This window comes from Octopus sinensis, linkage group LG4 (genome assembly GCF_006345805.1).
Source record: "Octopus sinensis linkage group LG4, ASM634580v1, whole genome shotgun sequence".
NCBI classification, from domain to species: domain Eukaryota; kingdom Metazoa; phylum Mollusca; class Cephalopoda; order Octopoda; family Octopodidae; genus Octopus; species Octopus sinensis.
This window is the reverse complement of record NC_043000.1, coordinates 16301367-16320389: the sequence shown is the minus strand read 5'-3', so window position 1 is coordinate 16320389 and position 19023 is coordinate 16301367. Positions and strand designations below refer to the sequence as shown.

At 34.1% G+C, this 19023-nt stretch overlaps 2 protein-coding genes across 3 annotated transcripts in view; one reads left to right on the top strand and one right to left on the bottom strand.

The window, feature by feature from the left end:
- Positions 1-2958: 2958 nt before the first annotated feature.
- On the bottom strand, positions 2959-12120 carry LOC115210376 (14-3-3 protein zeta/delta). 2 transcript variants are annotated; one of them, XM_029778945.2, is made up of 6 exons: positions 11977-12120; positions 11434-11749; positions 7813-7936; positions 7089-7252; positions 6909-7004; positions 2959-6614 (listed from the first exon to the last, which is right to left on the bottom strand). In XM_029778945.2, exons 2-6 carry the CDS (start codon positions 11743-11745, stop codon positions 6552-6554), a joined length of 759 nt encoding a protein of 252 aa, XP_029634805.1. In that variant the 5' UTR covers positions 11746-11749; positions 11977-12120; the 3' UTR covers positions 2959-6551. The 2 variants fall into 2 exon arrangements, with proteins under 2 accessions (XP_029634805.1, XP_029634804.1); XM_029778944.2 differs by lacking the exon at positions 11977-12120 and having other exon boundaries at positions 11434-11858.
- A 92-nt stretch (positions 12121-12212) lies between these two features.
- LOC115210377 (mRNA turnover protein 4 homolog) overlaps positions 12213-19023 on the top strand; it is a 97356-nt gene continuing 90545 nt past the window's right edge. The window contains exons 1-3 of the mRNA XM_029778946.2: positions 12213-12384; positions 12493-12551; positions 14975-15078. Of these exons, the coding sequence (XP_029634806.1) occupies positions 12357-12384; positions 12493-12551; positions 14975-15078 (191 nt within the window). The 5' untranslated portion in view covers positions 12213-12356. The remainder of the gene's footprint in view (positions 12385-12492; positions 12552-14974; positions 15079-19023) is intronic.

Sequence of the window (19023 nt, the reverse complement as noted above, 5' to 3'; positions counted from 1 at the left end):
CACTAAAGGAGATGCAAAAATACCCCCAACAATTAAATAATTGAGAAGGTTCATTTAGAGATCATAGCTCTAATAATCAGCAATGTTTAGTTCTTTAACCCACCAATTCAGCAGACCTAGGAATCAAAAGAGTCATCTTGACAGCACATTTAATTCGACAAGATATGACAGACTCAAAGAAAAGCATGTTTCACAATTAAAATAGGTTGAACCTCAGTAATTCTTCCCCACTAGCATCACAAGAAATGTGTAATATTTAGTAACCAAAAGTGACTCATGTATTATCAAGCCATTTCCATCGAGATGAATGAGAAATTACATGGCAATAATGAGTCATGTTTGGCTACAAGTGCCAATGATTTATGACTAAAAGTATCAGGAGCACAGCTGCTGTCATCTACCACCAGATCTGCTACATTGCTTTAGAACCAAGAATTCTAACTTGTTACCATCTCAGTAACACCAGTGGCTTTGATGATCTAGCACTTACTGAAAATCCAATATATTGTTTAATGAGAAAGATCAATAGTGTTATTCAAAAGAATAACAAAACTAACATTTCAATTATAAACCCAAAAAGTGTCCATGGTTTACGTAATCACTGATCAATGTCCTACCTACAGCTAAGACTGAACTGAACACTCCCACCCACCAAGAGGAAAAACCCAATTACTACAAAATTAGAATTATATAGATTGTGGAAGTTATTTGCAGGTTTTTATCTTTACTCCATTATATATTTGATATATTCTATTGATTTTCTTAAGTTAGTGCCTAATTACAATGATGTTTCCTTGGATTTGAAAACTAAGACTGAATGTAGCACTATAACCTGGTCACTAAATGCAAATTAGAAGCAACTAACCATCATCAAAAGTTCACAGGATTAAGTAAATTCACTGCAACAGTTGCTAAGTTATATTTCAAATTTGTTACTTAAAAGATTTCATTTTCTGACAAGGGGAAAAAAAAAAGCGAAACCATAAGATCAGAAAATTAACAAGGAATGCAAATCTAAAACAACATCAACAGCAATGTGGTTGGTACAAGTAAATCTCAGACTTTTTTTTATTTTAAATTCCATAAAAAACAAAATTCAGCATCAAACACTAAATTGAAGCAGTCCATGACAAAAGAGCTTAAAAAGAAATTTCATATTAATGATCATCCTTAAGAACTTAGGTAGCAGACAGTGGCCTATCTCTTCTCACCAGTAGTTGAAAAATAGAAAATCTAAAACAAAAAGGTCAAGAATGTTTGACACCATTCCTGTGTGCAGTAAAATGCAGTATCCAATTCTTCCTTGCAGTTAATCTCAGACCAAGTTATGTGGGTGCAACAGAAAGTTGACGTGATAATAGCAAAGAGAACTAGGCAAGTAACATTCAAGGCAATAATTCTAACACTAGATATGTGTATAATATTAAAAGAGACAATGTAATTAAGACAAGAATAAATTTGAGGCCAAGCAACAAGACCTTATTACATTCCACAAATAAGACAGCAAGACCCCACTAAAAGTTACCTGGCAGGTTAGATTATAAAAACCAAAGATATACTAATGCACATAGTCTATCAAACAAGGAATGAAATTCCAGTTTCTGTAATACAAATGAATTTACCATGTGTAAAAATAAAAATTCCAAGTCATCTGGAATTGAGAATCACAGGCTTTTTCTGATGAGAAAAATATTTGTCAAAGTTTATCAGTATTGCATAGTGTGTAATCCACAACAGAATGAGTATCAGTGAATTTAAATGTAGGAGAAATAAAAAGTGGATCTTAAATGAACGGGGTTAGTAGAAAGTTTGTTTTTCAAAAGAGTATATAAAAAGGTTACAGCATACTTATTCTCAATGACCAGTGGAATGGATGTGCAGCTAAGAAATTGGATTCAAAGATACAAACAGAATGAAAGATTCACTAGGATTACAATCAGGTGAAGGCAGCAAGTAAAACAAAAAAAACATGAAGACAGGCTGTGTTGCAAGACTTAAGTTACCAATATTCTGAAAACATGAGAATATTTTGGTGTACCACTCTAAACACCAACACAAACTGGATTCAATTGCCATATTAGATGTCAAGTCAGTTTTTTTTCTTTTTCAACAAAAAATTGTTGGGTTTATTAAAATGTGTGTTTAAAATATAAAATTGCAATGATTTTAATTCTTACTTCATATGAAACTAAAAGACAATACTAAGATAAGTTAGGAATTTCTAATTTAGATCTGAATGCTTCTCAAATGATTATCTGTAGATTTGAAGTATAATTAATGACCATCTCATCCACAACATATGGAATTTGTATGCATAGCACTAACAGGTTCAGTTATCCAAAACAGATAGCACCTCACTTTTGTGTAGCATGTGAAAAGATTGACAGCACCTGAAGAGTAATATATCAAGATCAAATAGTTGTTTGCGAAGATGAATACAAGTAAACAAAATAGATTCTAAAGCTTGGTAGGGGGGAAAAAAAGACTAATTGATAGACAAATTAACAGTACTTGCAGATATGTCCTATCTCTAAATTGTCCATTAATGTTCAAGAAAACAGAACTAAATAACTTGGCTTACAATTTTAAGCATTCGTTTTCATTTTAAATGGATTTAACAATCATGGTAGTCAGAAATTGTTTCAACCAGGTCGTCTGGACGTTAAGCCAACCAAGTAAATACACACTTGAAATAATGCTGACAGAAAATCCAGTGTTAAAAGTTTCTCTCCCAATTTAATTATATCCAGTAACTCACAAAATTATTTTACCTGAAAACAATACCAGAAATACAGTCAAATATTGTTTTAAGTCAAAGACAAGTAGGGTACTATATTAAATTGATACATTGGTGATTTTACTTAATTTTCCTTAGTTACTAATGCTGCTACATTCAAACCCTTTTTGATAGCATAAGCTATAAACATCTCAAATCACTATTGATGCTTTTTTAGAAAATGAACTTAGGTATAATACATTTGATTTTAATTCAGTTAAGTCCAGTAAATTTTAATGTTAAAGTACTGCTGTTGGATAATCAAGTTTGGTATCCCGAAGTTCATATTTACAAAATAGACCCTCATGCCAGTTCAAATACCAGAACCATAAGGACAAAGTAGTAAACAAAGCTAAAGTTGTCATTTTGAAGGCAAATCTTACTTCATATGAAACTAAATTGATCTGTTTTAAATACATGTTTAAATTTGGCTTTAAGAAACTGAATTCACAGAAGAAAAATTGTTTCGTTTTTTTTTTTTCATCAGTAACTGAGACAAATAGCCAATGGAAAATAGCTTTAAAATGATCAAATAGCAAAACCTATAAAAGCTTTGCCTGAATAACCACTGAAGACTATTGAATATATAAAAATTAAAAATAAAAATATTTTCATCAATATAGAATTAAGAAGTAAAAGTCTTTCGGTAAAACATTTTATTTTATTAAAACTGATTTTCACTTGAGATCAAAAGCTTTAAATGGTTTCATTAAATGAGAATATCATGCAAATATAAATAATGGTTGGGAGAGAAGAGATTTGGGTACTAATTCTACAGTAACTTGCAAGAAGCAACTCAAAAGCAGAAGCTAAAAAATAAACATTTACCCATGATAATAAGAACCAGATGTCAGAAAAGTAATGTTTGAAACTAATTTTGATTGGTAAATATTCAGTTAAAAATTTATAAATATATCCAACATAACTGAACTCTAAATTTTAAGCAGAATAAACTGACAAGTAGAAAAATATTACACTAAATGACTGGGATTGAGGAGAGTACTAAAATATTTCAAGAATTCAGAACTTCGTTAACTATTATGAGTTGATTAATTAACAATGTTAAAAACTAATCTAATGTTTAGAAACTATCAAATTGGAGAAGGAAAAAATAATAGTGTGAAATTCATTGCTTTCAAAACCAGTGCCTACATCTAGAGACGAATCTAAGAAGTTTTGAATGTTATACGGCTGAGTAAAAAAGAAAAATGTTCAAAGCAAAATCTTTAATCTAACTGAACACTAAGAAAACTTAGAGAAAAGTGCTACATTGGTTTGAGCACTATTTGTATTGATTTTATTCATTTTTCAAATGCAACATGCAAATTGAGTTTGTGAGCAACAACTATAAAGATTTCACAAGAATCTTAAATTTAAGAATAGTCTTAAAAAGTTAAAGATAGGATCTGTATAATACCTCTTCCCAACATTAACTGTATATATTTTTAAAAATATGAACACGAGCAGCATAGAAAAAATGCTTTAGTTTCTTTTCATCATATTCTTATTGGTGCAATAAAGAATATTTCCAAAATCTGCACAAGTTCTCACCTCAAACTAGCAAGAGACACCTATTGTAGTCTCCAATAGCTGTGAAATACTTTAAGGGTCGAAAAAAAAAAAGAAAAAAAAAAAAAAAATCAATCTAATGAAGGAGGATCGCTGGTTAAAATGCCAGGTTATCTTATGAGCAAAGTTTATTTGAAAAATGAATAAGTCAACCATACAGACTTCAAAAACAATCTGAGTTATCAGATGTCTTCACTTTTCTTAAAGCTGTTAAGAGAAAAATACAAATATTGAACTGAATTGTACAAAAAATTCTTTGTGCTAACTGATCAAAAGCAATTTTATTTTCTGAACACTAGCAGAGTATAGAGGAATATTGAATGTGTGCATGTATGGATGCTATTAACTTGTAATGTGTGTGTTCTGCAAAAAACAAAATTAAAACAAACTGTACTTCCAAATGACTAAAAAGGTCATCCATATGGTATACAAAATATACGTACTCCAATGGAAAGATGGTACTGGACATTAAATAAACTGAGGGCTAATTCAATTTTTTTCTTCTGCAGACAGTAATTAAATAAACACTTCAGTTAAGTACTGCTAAAACTTGCAGTTGGAATTTAATCTTCAGAATTCATGGCAACATACAAAATGCATTATTTCCACGGTAACAGTCTTGCCAGCGAATGCTTCAAGTACAATAAAAAATTCACTATCATGAAGGGAAAAGGGGGAAAAAACCCGACATCAAGTTTTGGTAATGTAGCAGTTGCTACGAATGACTTAATTTATATTCCCAGCAAACATTCATGTGAAAAAGGAATTGTGATTAACTGATAGCCAAGTGGGAAAAGGGAAGAGGTGAGAACAATTTGTAGCAAGAATCAGCATAGAATAAAAGTCAAATCCACAAGTACTGCTTAACAAAAACAGCCTTAAATGTGTTTTAATTGTAAGAACACAGAATTGATTTTATGTAGCCAACTCAAAATAATTAGTGCCAAGAAATATATTAAATTGTTATTTTTAGTCTTAAGACCAAGAAAGGAACTTTCAATGAACAAGTTATTGGCAGAAAGCAGGCTGAATTTATTTAGGTACATCAGAGTTTGATCTAACTCAGTGAAATCTTTTATAAAAATGTGAACCTTACCCAACAATTTATTTTGAATTTCTTTTTCCAGCTATCACAAAATCTTGACAAACTTCGCTAGCAACTCTTCAGCAACCAATTTGGATGAAAACGCATGGGGAGTAAAAAGCATGAAGATTTTTTTTTTTATTCTCACACCAATAAAGTATTGGACAACAGCACATGGAGAAAGGAACATTTATTTGGTATGTAGTTTAAAGAGCATATCATGCCAAAATAGTAACCTCTGAGGAAATAGCAGGCCACAAGGCTCAATGCTAGTCACACCCCAATATTGGTCATTGTTAATATATATATATATTTTAAGTACTTGGGCCACAGAACTTTTGCACATGCTTTAACACAAAACACAACACTTGGATATGTTCAATGATAGAGCTAAATTCTAGCTAGAATAGCAGTCTCTGATTGGCCTGGATGCAGCAGACCGTTGCAGTACAAGAATATACTACAACTACTTAAACACTACAGCTGGCTAAAGACAGTAGTGTGCAGAGAGCAGCACATACAGTGAGGCACTGCTGAGGCTACTGGATCCCGTAGTGCAACAGTAGCTTAACTGGAGTGATTGATTGGAATCAATAACCATCTGTAGGGGAAAGGAAGAGTTCACCAAGCAGAACCTTATTAAACTTGAAATATAAGAATGTAGATTTTCCCATTAAAGCTAGCAAATAGCTCAACTTAATTAATCCTTGATAGGAGTGTATTAATTTATATATGCACATGAAGAAACACTATGCAACATTAAGAAAGTGCATATATAACACCAACAGGCACATCTACATAGTATAAAGAAAAAGATACCTGTTTATATTTTAATATTTGGCAACAGTACACTGATATTCTAACTAAAGTATCTGAAAGAATGGGTGGGCTAAGAATAAATTCCTAAATAATTTAATAGTTCCTAATAAAATTTATTTGTTGATGCAAGAGAAGGCATCAAATTGAAGCCTCAGCAAAGATCGTCAGCAATATCACCATCAGATGGCTTTCACAGAACTAGAAAGTAAGACATCTTGAGCTTGGTATAGGTAATAACAGTATGTGATGATGGTTGTTAGTACATGACCAAATGAGGTTCTGAAGGCTGCAGCCAGACACATCTCAGTTATTATCTCCTCCTTCACCACCTTCTTCATCTCCACACTGTGTATCAGACGTCCATAGCTAGAAAAAAATTGAAAAAGAGATACCAATAAACCAATATTGAAACCCAAGTGGTTAAATTATTTTCATTAGCTAACAAACTGAATCCCTTAAGTGAAATACAACACAAATCAGAAAATATAATAAGTATAAATTGTCTGAAACTATGGAAATTCTTTTAAAATGTGTATAGCAGTTAAGATTCTGGTAAGGTAGATATTGAAACCAACACTTATTTAACAGAACTGAAAAAAAGCATGCAATATTTTTGGAATTACTCCAAAGTATCTCTAGAAGAAAAATCAGATTACTTACTGTTAAATTGTCTCTCAAAAGCTGCATTATCAATGTACTATCTTTGTAAGATTCCTCATTCAATTGATCTAATTCAGCAATTGCCTCATCAAAAGCCTATTTAATATAAAAAAGAATTAAATTAGAGAAAGAGCAATACGTAATCAACTCTTTGAGAAAAAACATGGAAACATAACTCACTTGTTTTGCTAAGCAACAGGCTTTTTCTGGAGCATTAAGAATTTCATAATAAAATACAGAAAAGTTCAATGCCAATCCCAGTCGAATTGGATGTGTAGGTTGCATTTGGTTTTTAGCAATATCAAAAGCGTCTTTGTATGCACATTGTGAGTGCCCTAAAACACCTGGAAAACGAATAAGAAAAGATTTTAAGAGAAAGAAAGTAAAAAGTGACTACTTCCCCTGAATTTAAGAGCTCTGATAAGACAAGCAGTATATGAAAATAGAAATTACTCATAATCAGCATGGAAATAAAAAAAGCCAGCAGTGCATAAAAGAGCCGACTATTGTCTTTCATATAGGCGGCGTTACAGAGCCGATACATTCTCTAAACAAGTCTAATTTTCAATTGTAGCCAACGTACAATCACTGCATATTTACTGTGATTTTCATCATCAATTTCGTAATCCTTGTAAATTCCATAATTTTCTGATGAAGTCATAAAAAAATCCGCAACAGATTTTTCTATTTAAAATAATCAATGCATATTTCACATTTATTTTTAATTCGCTTTTCATGCGCCTTAATGTTCTTAAATGTTCTCACTAACTTAAATGAAAGCTGATAATGTTATGAGTCATCTATAAGACTTTACAAGAACAGCTGAGACATTTGACGAAATATTGAGGTACTAAACGTATTACATTTCATAGATTAAAAAAAAAAAGACCATTTTAAACTTCACCTTTCCTCTCTTCACCTTGGGCAACCTCTGCAAGATACCGGTAATAGTCGCCTTTCATTTTCAAATAAAATACTTTGCTCTCTGTAGTAGATGCTTTTGATATCAAATAGTTCTCAAGAAGTTCCTTAAAAAGGAAAAAATTTCAATATGATATGTATATAAACAAATTTTCTCAAGGCTGATAAAACGCTTAAAAAATTTCCACATAACTTTCGCATTTTAAAAGGCTAAATCACAACTAAAAATATAACCAATTAAAAGTTACTTTATTTTTCTGAAACAAGATGAGTAGTTTAAAAAATTTTTAAATTCAATATGTTAGTTTTACGTAAAAGATTTTTTAAAAACCAGTATTTTTTTAAACAACGACTGTAGTAACGTTTTTTTTTAAATTGAGTTAGTGACAATTGCTTTTGTCGAATATAGTAGTAATTGTATCTTTTGGACGACAGTATATTTTTAAAATTGAAAATGAAGTTTAATAGAAGAAAAAAAAAACGAAAAGGACTATTAAAAATTCACTACGTTTAAAAGAAGCTGATTGTCCCAGCATGCCCACAGCCTTAACTTCCATCCACTAAAAAAAAATATATAAATATATGTAGACAAAACTTCATCTAATAAAGTCGATTCTTGTTTGCTAATTAGAATTGAGAAAACCAGACGTTCCAAAACTATGATAATTTAAACATTAAAATTCGACGTAAAAGCCTCATTTCTAAGAGGCTGGAGAGAAGCTAATTTACTACCCTCGCAGGTGAAGGGCGGCGGCGGTGGTGGTGGGGAGGCGACTTACTGATTTCATTTTTTCTAGAAATTCATTTACTATCCATGTAAATAAAAACCAGTGGTTAAATATTTCACGTAGAGGGGGAAACGGTCCACCGATCGGGAAATATATTTTGTACAACATATGTACAATGAAATATGGAAGTGGTGGTATAAAAAAAAGAAAGAAAGGCATCCTATACACAAAATTCAAGACATCCTATGTGTGTGTGTATATATAGTAACAACTGAACGGAACTAAAACCATTTAACAGATGTTTTGCAAACACAGAAAACGATATTACAAATGACAAAATTAATAATTCCCAATGTTAGGGAATTCTAACATCGATATTTATTATTATATACCACAGCAGTTAGTGTAGAGAATCGAATTAAAAAGTCTGCTAATGCAAAATATAAGCGGCGACGACCATAAAACTACCATATGTAGACATAAGACGCTGCCTAGGTAACGACCTGAGGTCGTGTGATCCTAATTTAAAGACCGTTTTTAATGCCCATCATCACCTGAACAATCAAATACGTTAGATTAATATCGGATGAGGTTACTACTACATTAAGTATAAAAAATTAAGGCGATCTTTCGTCTCTAGTAGACTTTTCCGTCGATTTCCGTAAAATTTTTTTTTTATTTTACATATGGGCTTGCGGGAACTTTTGAAGTAATGAGAGCGAAAGAGACTAAGAGAAAGCGATTGTATGACGAGGGAAGTTCTTTTGAAGTTACCGTGCATGGGAAGCATTGATGGACATGTGTGTTTGATGGGGTGTGGGAGACAGAGTAATGTGTGAAAAAAAGAGATAACTGAAATTTTTTACTCGGTCTATGTGTATATATATGTATGTGTGTGTGTATATGTATGTATATTACTTCAAAAGTTCCCGCAAGCCCATATGTAAAAAAAAAAATTTTTTTTACGGAAATCGACGGAAAGGTCTACTAGAGACGAAAGATCGCCAAAATTAATGTATATATTATTTACAAGTGATATCTAAAGCTAAATCCATAAGCACATTCCAGAGATACCTGATACCATCTGTAAACAGTTTTAAATATATAATAAAGAGGTTTGGGGGGGACGGGGATTCGGATATGATTCCTAAATTTCATTATTAAACAACACATTTCGAAATTAATTGACGAGGAAACAAATGGGGGGGGGAGGACGCCAGCAAATAACTGCATTGCAACGAAAGATGGAAATCAATAGTTATTGCAAAAATGGATCTGCGTATATGTTATAATAAGCCAGTGCAATCCTAATATATAAACACGCAATTATATATATATATATATATATATACATGTGTGTGTGTGTGTGTGTGTGTGTAGCAATTAAGGGGTAAAACTAATTAATTACGAAGTAATCAATAAATTATTTCACCAATGTAGAATTCGGTATGAAAACAGGACCGTTATACGGTAAATTCTAGTAATACTTAATATTATTGAGGGGTCAGCAAAAGAAATGCATCACCACATACCTGTGTGTGTGTGTGTGTACACACACACACACACACATCAAGAATAGAAGACAATCTTTAAGGAAATAGGACAAATGTGGATAAATGGTAAATATGGCGCTTTTCAAGAGGATAAGCGATGCGATCCCATCTTTTACAATCAGGTCTAACGCTTCATTCATTGTGAACCTATTTCAGTATCTCAACTGCATCTGGCTGTAGTGTTCAGTATTGGACAGCATTGCTGCTGAAGAAATTCCTTAATTACCATATATCATCAAACGAACTCAATTCCAAGACTTCCTGCAACCCACACAGAAAATTTCTTTAATGATAAAAGCACCACCATTCTCATTTCTCCCTCCATCCCATCTCAGCGATGAAACGAGCCGATTAAACCGAGTAGTAGCAAAAATTGAATGAGAAGAAGAGGTAGGGAGATGGAAATAAAAAAAATCTTAGGGAGAGAAAGCTTGAGGTGTTAATAAATAAAGGAGTTGGAAGGATGCGATGCGAGGAACTGTTGCCGCCCACTTTCACCGAAGCACATTTTCTAGAATAATCTGAGCCTGAATGAAATATAATGATGCCCGAAACCTGAAGAACCCCCAGAAACATTAAAAAAAAATCTACGACATCATCCATTGAGTTGGGGTGATTTCAGATGAGAGATAATTGAGAATAAAATGCTTATTAAACCCAAGATAATTCAGACAAGCGACGCTCAATAAGATTCAAAGATGAGAGATGAACCGTTTTTTTTTTTGTTCTTCTTCTCCTATTCTAATTATACGTCTTTTATTATTATCAGTGGCATTTGAGATGAAATGGCTTACAACTGTAACGCCATTCAGTAGCAGTCAACTCGGCGACTGGTACCACTGACATAGCAGTAGACATTATCTCTAATACCATTGTACATCGCATTGAAGCTTGGAATTGGTCGATAGCACCACCACGAAATATGGCCAAACAGGACGGAGAAGCAAAATAAATAACATATCCATTCATTTATAAAGTGTTTTAGCATCGTATCTTCGTTTAATTGCTTACTTTCGGTTGATTTATGAGCTCGGGGGGAGATGTAGATGGAACAAACCAGCCATTGAGTCTGGAGATGACTGGCTGCAGTGCATAATGAAGCGGATGCTGAGTGAATGAGTAGCTAAGAAAGGAACGGTTTCCCTTCCTTAGGTGGCATTAAACAAGCTGCTTGCACTCAGCGAATTGAGACGAAATAAAGGAGATGAGATTTATAAATGAAATAAAAAAAAACAGGTGATAATAATAATAATAATAGACTACGAAGTAAAAGTAGGGGATGCGAAAGACGAAAAAAGTGAGGAAAATGAATTACTCGCTTACCAATACTTCTGTACAAATTGCTTTAAGTTCTAGTTCAACCTTTTCACGGTAATGCTTAGCCATCGCAAGCTTCCTCTCACAGTTTTCTGCTTTCGATTCAATACTGGAGATGACTCTCCACGATGACCGGCGTGCACCGACGACATTTTTATAAGCGACCGATAGCAAATTCCTTTCCTCGTTGTTCAATTCTACTCCGTTTTCTGTCACTTTTTTCATAGTTACGGCCATATCATCGTAGCGTTCAGCCTGTTCGGCTAATTTTGCTTTCGCTACTAAATCCTCCTTTGAGTTACCGCTCTGTTCTGTCATTTTCCTAAGAAATGTAAGAGCAAATGGAAATTCAAAGATGTAACAAACGAATTTCAAGGTTAAACTTCCACCTTTTACAAAGATGGCGGATACACAGAACCAATCACTAAGACCTGTGACATCATTTATTATTACGCCGTCAAAATTTTATAATGTCGATTAATTCATTATAGTTAACAGCCAATAAATGTAGAAAATCTTAACTATTTCAATGATGAAAAATTTACTTACAATTTCAAAATTATATTCTTGGAAGTTAAAGTAGAAAGACTGGAACTATATTGCGGATGACTACAGAGAAGCGGTCTTTATATCTCATAGATTCTTTCTCCTCAGAGGGGGTTCCCATTTGTAAGACAGGGTAGGCTGATCTGACGTCAAGGTTACCATGGTCGACGGCAGTGACATAAAAGGATAAATTCTAAATAAAAACATTAAACAACAGTTATCCATTTAATTCAATTATTTATTAAATAAATAGCGAAATATATATTTTTCTTAAAATATAGCAACGTTTTCTGAAAAAACTTGTACATTCCATCATCCCTTTCAAATTAGTCTGACTTCCGGTTCCGTTAGTCCATGTGCGATTCACAAGTAACACGTCAAATATGCCGAAGTCGAAACGTGACAAGAAAAGTAAGTTGTATTTTAATTCTAATTGACTTGTCTTTAATCAATTACAATTACCCAGCATGATGAAACTCTGATTCTTAAAACTACTTGTATTTTTCTTCGATTTGCCAGTTTCTTTGACCCGGACGATCAAGAAAGGTTTAGAAGGAAAACAACAACTTATACAAAATGTAGGTATACTCTTTTTGCTTTCAAATTTTCACGAATAATTTCTTAAAATGTTGTTACGGTTTAACCCTTTAGTATTTAAACCGGCCATATCCAGCCAAAATAGCTAATCTGTTTTCTGTTCAAACTGACCAGATCCAGGCTCTCACACCTACCCTACAATGTTATTCTACATTAAGTAATTACACCATCAAGATCTTGAAGATATGAGATAATGCATGATTAATTCAAATCAATAAGCATTATGTTTGATAGAATAATCTGAACACTAAAGGGTTAAATATTTACTGTTATTAATTTGGATTATGAACCAGAAGAGAGCAAAAGAAATCGTTTCTTTTGTATTGAGTTCCAAATTTAAAATGACGATTGAATAAGCGAAAGAATTAAAATTGTATTTTAATTCAAAGCTTTGTCAATCCGACAAAATTGAAATAGAATGTAACACAAGTCTTAATTTTACCTTTACTGAATTTAAACAAAAAAAAAAAAAGCTCCTTACTATTATTAGGTTGTCCCAAAAGTTCGTAAACACTTGCAAAAATTGAATTTTTACTTGCCAAGTACTAACAAAAACAACAAAAATTATTCCTCAAAATAAAGACCATTATTTTCCAAGACTTTCTACGAACTTTTGGGACAACCTTCTATTATCTACATCGTTAGTTAATAAACTTTTAAAACTAACTGCAGAGATATTGATATCAAGATATATCATGGGTTTTATTATGTAATAATATTTTCATAAAGAAAACTTAAAATGATGCAATAATATTTAAGCTAATCAAAATAGTGCTACTTTTGAAATTTGAAAATCTTCAATAAATATCCCGAACACGCCTTCAATAAACACCACGTGTATCTGTTGAGGCAGCATAATTACATTTCGGTGGCCGTCGCGCAGAATCTCTTGCTTGGTTCCAGTTCTCTATCATCACTTAGCTTTATGTTTACGTTTTTGCCTTCTCTTCCCTATTGATTATATTCTTGTAACTCTGGAGCTAAATTATCCTCTTCAAACGGTCTTCCTCTAAGATTTTGATTTTATTTTACTAGAGTGTGTGTTTGTAAAAGCATTTGTTTTAATAAAATATCTTCTTACAATTGATTTCCGTGTATTTCGATGGTCACGGGGTCAGAATCGACTATCAACAATTGTTTTGAAGTATTTATAGTACTCACGTGGGTTGAAATTCGAGGGAAATATAACACATTACATTAGATAATGCTGGAAACACCATTCTTTTCAGGGTTCTCGACTTTTAAAATGAAATGAAAATTACTTTTGAATATAACAAATTAACATGGCCGGTTGGTTTATCTTAATTTTCACACCATTTAAGTTTAATTTGGTTTTGCTTACCTTTCTTGTGTAACAAATACAGTCCAGCAATATTGATAGTTTTCTCGAAAATCCTAAATTTAGAGCCCTCTTTTTATTTCTGGAAGGTGCTCTGTTCCAGATCTTACCACTGAACCAAATTTCAAAATATACTCTGGACTTTTATTAACATTTTGGGGATTGCTATTACTTATTACGTCTTAATTATACACCTTATTAATATAAAATTAAAAAAGAAGCGGTAGAATCCTCTTGTAGACTCCTCCAAACTAGTGAGTCTAATGTCTCTTGGAATGTACGTTGGCAGCAAGAAACATGGTCAACGTCGTTTTTGCTGCACTGCAAAACTATTGTTACCATAGCTAAATGCTTGTGGGATGCTGTTTCTTTTTACTATATTCGACCATGTTATTTTCAATTGAGGGTTAAAAGAGTTGCATGCTTCATTAACCCATTAAGGTTCAAACTGGCCAGATCCAGCCTCTTACACCTGCCCTACAGCGTCATTCTAAAAATAAACAATCACATCATTGAAATCTCAAAGCTGTGAGATAATGCATGATTAATTCAAAACAATGTGGATGAATGAGCTTTACATTTGGCAATCTGAACGCTAAAGTGTTAAATTTAATTACTTTGTAACAAAATTTTGAATTCTTTTGGCCAGTCTATTTTATTTGTTGAAATTATGTTATAAATAGCATTTGAAATAATTCTCAGTAAATTTAGGGTTTGTTCAAATAGATATGAGCAAAACAAGAAAAAAAATGTAAGGACAAGTTTTAACTAAGGTGTTATTAATATAATGCTTGAAAATCCTTAACATTTTCAGATGCTCATACTTCATCAGAAACAAAAGGAAAGAAGAAAAGAATTCATGGGTGGGATGTGGTTCTGTGGTGTTGTTTGCATGTGTAGGACGATGAGCATGGGTGAGTTACTGGGTGTAAATGGTTTGTAAGAGTGTGGAGATCTGCAAGAGGAGATAGCAGGTTAAGATCTACAGTAATTGTCAGATTGTACGATTTAAGAAAAGTTTGCTTGTAAAATTAGAAAATCATATTTTATTTCTTTTGGTTCCAGATTCAGGATTCTGTGGATAAATATGCGAGAATTTTTATTTTTTCTGTTGAAAACATGAGAAATGTTCAACTAAAGACTATCCGTTATGAGTGGCGACACAGCAGGTTGGTTGATCTTCATTTTAACATTATTTCCTTTAATTTTGCTTGTCACCATCACTGTTTAATGGTCATTTTCCATGCTGGCATGAGTTGGACAATTTGACAAAAGCTGACAGCATTCCTTCGATATAACTTGACAAAATCAAAACATTTCACTTCTGGTATTTCCATGGGTTGTGGAGTATAGATATAACGAAATTATGTCAGCAAGGTCTCATTTTTGAACTTGAAGAAAAAAAAGCCTTGCTTATTTGTTCTTACCTGTTTCATGTGTGTATGTAAAATCTGCAAATTTCCACGCAGAAAACAGAATCAAACTGTCATTTGCTTCCACGGAAATACCTGAAGTGAAGTGTTTTGATTTTGTCGAGTTATATCGAAAGAATGCCAAACTGACAAGTCAATGGACTGTACAAAACACGGGATGTCCTTTGTAAGGCCAGCCACTTTACAGAGTGAACTGGGTGCTTTTTATGTGAAACCAGCAACAGTGAGGTTACTAGGTAACTTGCATGGCAAGACCCCTCAACTGAGGTGCAGGTGGCTTTGCACCACATGATATGACATTAGAGAAATAAAGAAATTACATGATATGACATTAGAGTATGATAGAGCGACAGAAATAACTATCTTGCTGTAGAGGATGTACATGACTACTCCAGTTGGAAAAGAGAGAGGAGATGAGATTCTTGTACCATATACCACCCAGCAATTTTTTTTCTTAAAATCCTAAATTTAGAATCTTCTTCCAGTTACAAGAAGGTACTTTATTCTAGATGTCATTGTTGAGCCAAATTCCAGAATATACTTTTGAACTTTTATTTATTTATTTTGTGGGGTGGGGTTTAATTATACAACTGATGCAATAGCAATCATCATTTAACATCCACTTTTGGGCAAAATTCATTGAGTCCTTGCTGTCATTAACCTTCACCTGTCTCCAAGCAAGGTAATATATTCTCATGGCTGGACATATTTCACAAAAGATTAGAAATGGACACAGCTTGTTTGCAACTATCACCTGATATCAATATAAGGTGACACACACATACATAGACAATGGGCTTCTTTCAGTTGCTGGCTACCAAATCCACTCATAAGTTTGGTCTGTGCAGGACTATAGAAGACACTTGCCCAAAGTACCACACATTAGATCTTGACAAAAAAACTAGTGGCAGGGATGTTCCCTTCCTAACCATTCAGTTATGTCCATGTCAGTTTGAAAAAGATTAGTCATCAGACCAGATTGTTTTGATTTTCCATTTAAGTAATAAGTAGTTGGTTCTAGTTCATTAATCATTTTAATTCTTGTTTCATGTGTCTAAGAACAGTACATTTATCCTGTGGATGCATGCAATCAGTTCAGAAGGATGGAGGTTGATGTGGAAAATTTGTTGATACAGTTGATAAGAGCCATCCACAAAATTTAGAAGACCAAATACTGAAAATAGTTAATATTATTGTTGGGATGAAAAGATGTCTTGCTCAAGTGTGGTTTAAATATTTAAGATGGACTTCTCCTCTACTAATACACTTTGTGTTTGACTATCTGGTTAGTATTCTAAACTTCACTGCACATTAATAACCTATTTTGCTGTCACTTCTAATGACATGCAATTTTATACATCTGTTGCACTGTGGCATCATTCTACACCAACCTAAACAGCTCATTCTTAATATTTATTGGATTCATAAGCAGAAATCTTGACAGTGTCCTTATTAGCCCTAAATAATAACACAACCCTCAATATCAATACAAATACTGGGCCTTATATGATCTGGTGGTGTCAAGCTGTATAGCAACCAGAAAATGCTTTAATTTTAATTCAACACTATCAATTTTATAAGTGTAATCGTTGTTATACTGCTTACACCTAGGGATCAGTGTTACTGCTACACTTAATATTCTAGACCAAGCCTGTGCAACCTTTTCCAAGAAGTGGGCTGCATGTGACATGGTTCATCATCTAGTGTGCCACTCTGTCACTCAGTAAATTCTATGGGCCACATGTTGTCCATGATTGTTCTAGGCCAAATCCAAATTACCACTCAGCTTATTAGCAAGGGTTAACTCATTCACACTTTAGATGAGTGGGTTTTCCTCTCAGCCTCTTCTATCACTGCTAAAGTTGCTTCTGCTCTGAACTGACTATATGCACCAACACACTGACTTCCATCCATACCCACTTCTACCAGCTATCCTCTTTGCTCAACCTTTCACTTACAGAACTTGAAACTATGTAATCTCTCCATGAACAGGTTTTTTTTACACACCGAACTATATATGCTCATGTTGATGATGAATTACATCTATCTCACCATCTGAGAGGGACTACTTCTTATTCTCTATTTCATAAATATTTTATTTTTAAAGAATGATTGCAAAGCTGTATCAGTACACTTTATTCTTATGTACCCTCTCACTGAAAAGCTTATCACTTGCAAGTGATTCTCAAGAGTGATAAAGGTTTATGGACACATTCCTATTTCATCATCATCATCGTTTAACGTCCGTTTTCCATGCTAGCATGGGTTGGACGGTTCAACTGGGGTCTGTGAAGCCGGAAGGCTTCATCAGGCCTAGTCAGATCTGGCAGTGTTTCTACGGCTGGATGCCCTTCCTAACGCCAACCACTCTGCGAGTGTAGTGGGTGCTTTTTACGTGCCACCCGCACAGGTGCCAGACAGAGCTGGCAAACGGCCACGAACGGATGGTGCTTTTTATGTGCCACCGGCACGGGGGCCAGGCGAGGCTGGCAATGGACACGAACGGATGGTGCTTTTTACGTGCCACTGGCACAAGGCCAGTCGGGACGGCGCTGGCAACGGTCACGAATGGATGGTTCTCTTACATGCCACCGGCACTGGTAACACATCTGCAATTTCCATTGATCGATTTCGATTCTGATCCTCACTTGCCTCAACAGGTCTTCACAAACTTTAAAAAATATTTATTTGATTTTGACATGACTGGTATTGCAATCATGTTGCTCAGGGTTTGCTCTCACATAACCTTGGGTGAGTGAAATTGGATGGGCCTGATCTGACATTTGAACAACTGTATGGTCCTTGGGTAACGAGAGTTGAGTCCATTCAGTCTAAGGCTCTGGTTTGAGGATAACATGCCAGTTGGCAGTAGCTTTTGTGGGTACTGCAAAGTTATGGTGCCATAAATAAACTAACACTGGTTGTCAAGTAGTGAATGACAAATGCATGTGCATGAGTAGACACACAGATCATCTTGCATTTTGGGTCTATCAAATTCCCTTACAAGGCATTACTTGGCTGTGTGGTTGAGAAATTTGCTTGCCAATTGCAGGGTTTCAGGTGCAGTCCCATTGTGGGGTGCTTTGGATGGGTGTCTTTTACTGTGGTCCTGGGTCAATGAAAGCCTTGTGGGTGGATGTGGTAGTCAGAGACTGAAACAAACCTGTTGTGTGTATGTGTTCCTGTCTCGGCTTCACATGATTGCTGTAAGCGAATGTCATTCATTTCTGAGTATTCTGTGAAAACATGTCTGGCTACGAGGAAATAATCTTGCTTGGAAACGGTAAGAGTTGGTTACAGAAGGGCATCCACATGTAGAAAATCTGCCTCATACTCTGTCTGACACATGTATATGGATGTTAAAATTTTAAAATGATGATGAAAGCTCCTTCAAATCACATTATACTGTGTTGTCAAAAAAAAGGACCTTCAAAAGTATGATATATGCACTATGCCTCATCATCATCGTTTAATGTCCACTTTCCATGCTAGCATGGGTTGGACGATTTGACTGAGGACTGGCGAACCAGATGGCTGCACCAGTGATCCCACTTGGATGGAGCTGTTATCGCTTCACTGGCACGGGTGCCAGTCATCGAATTTGGTTCAATTTTGATTTCACTTGCCCCAACAGGTCTTTGCAAGCATAGTTTAGTGTCCAGTGAAGTGGGGTTGGCATGG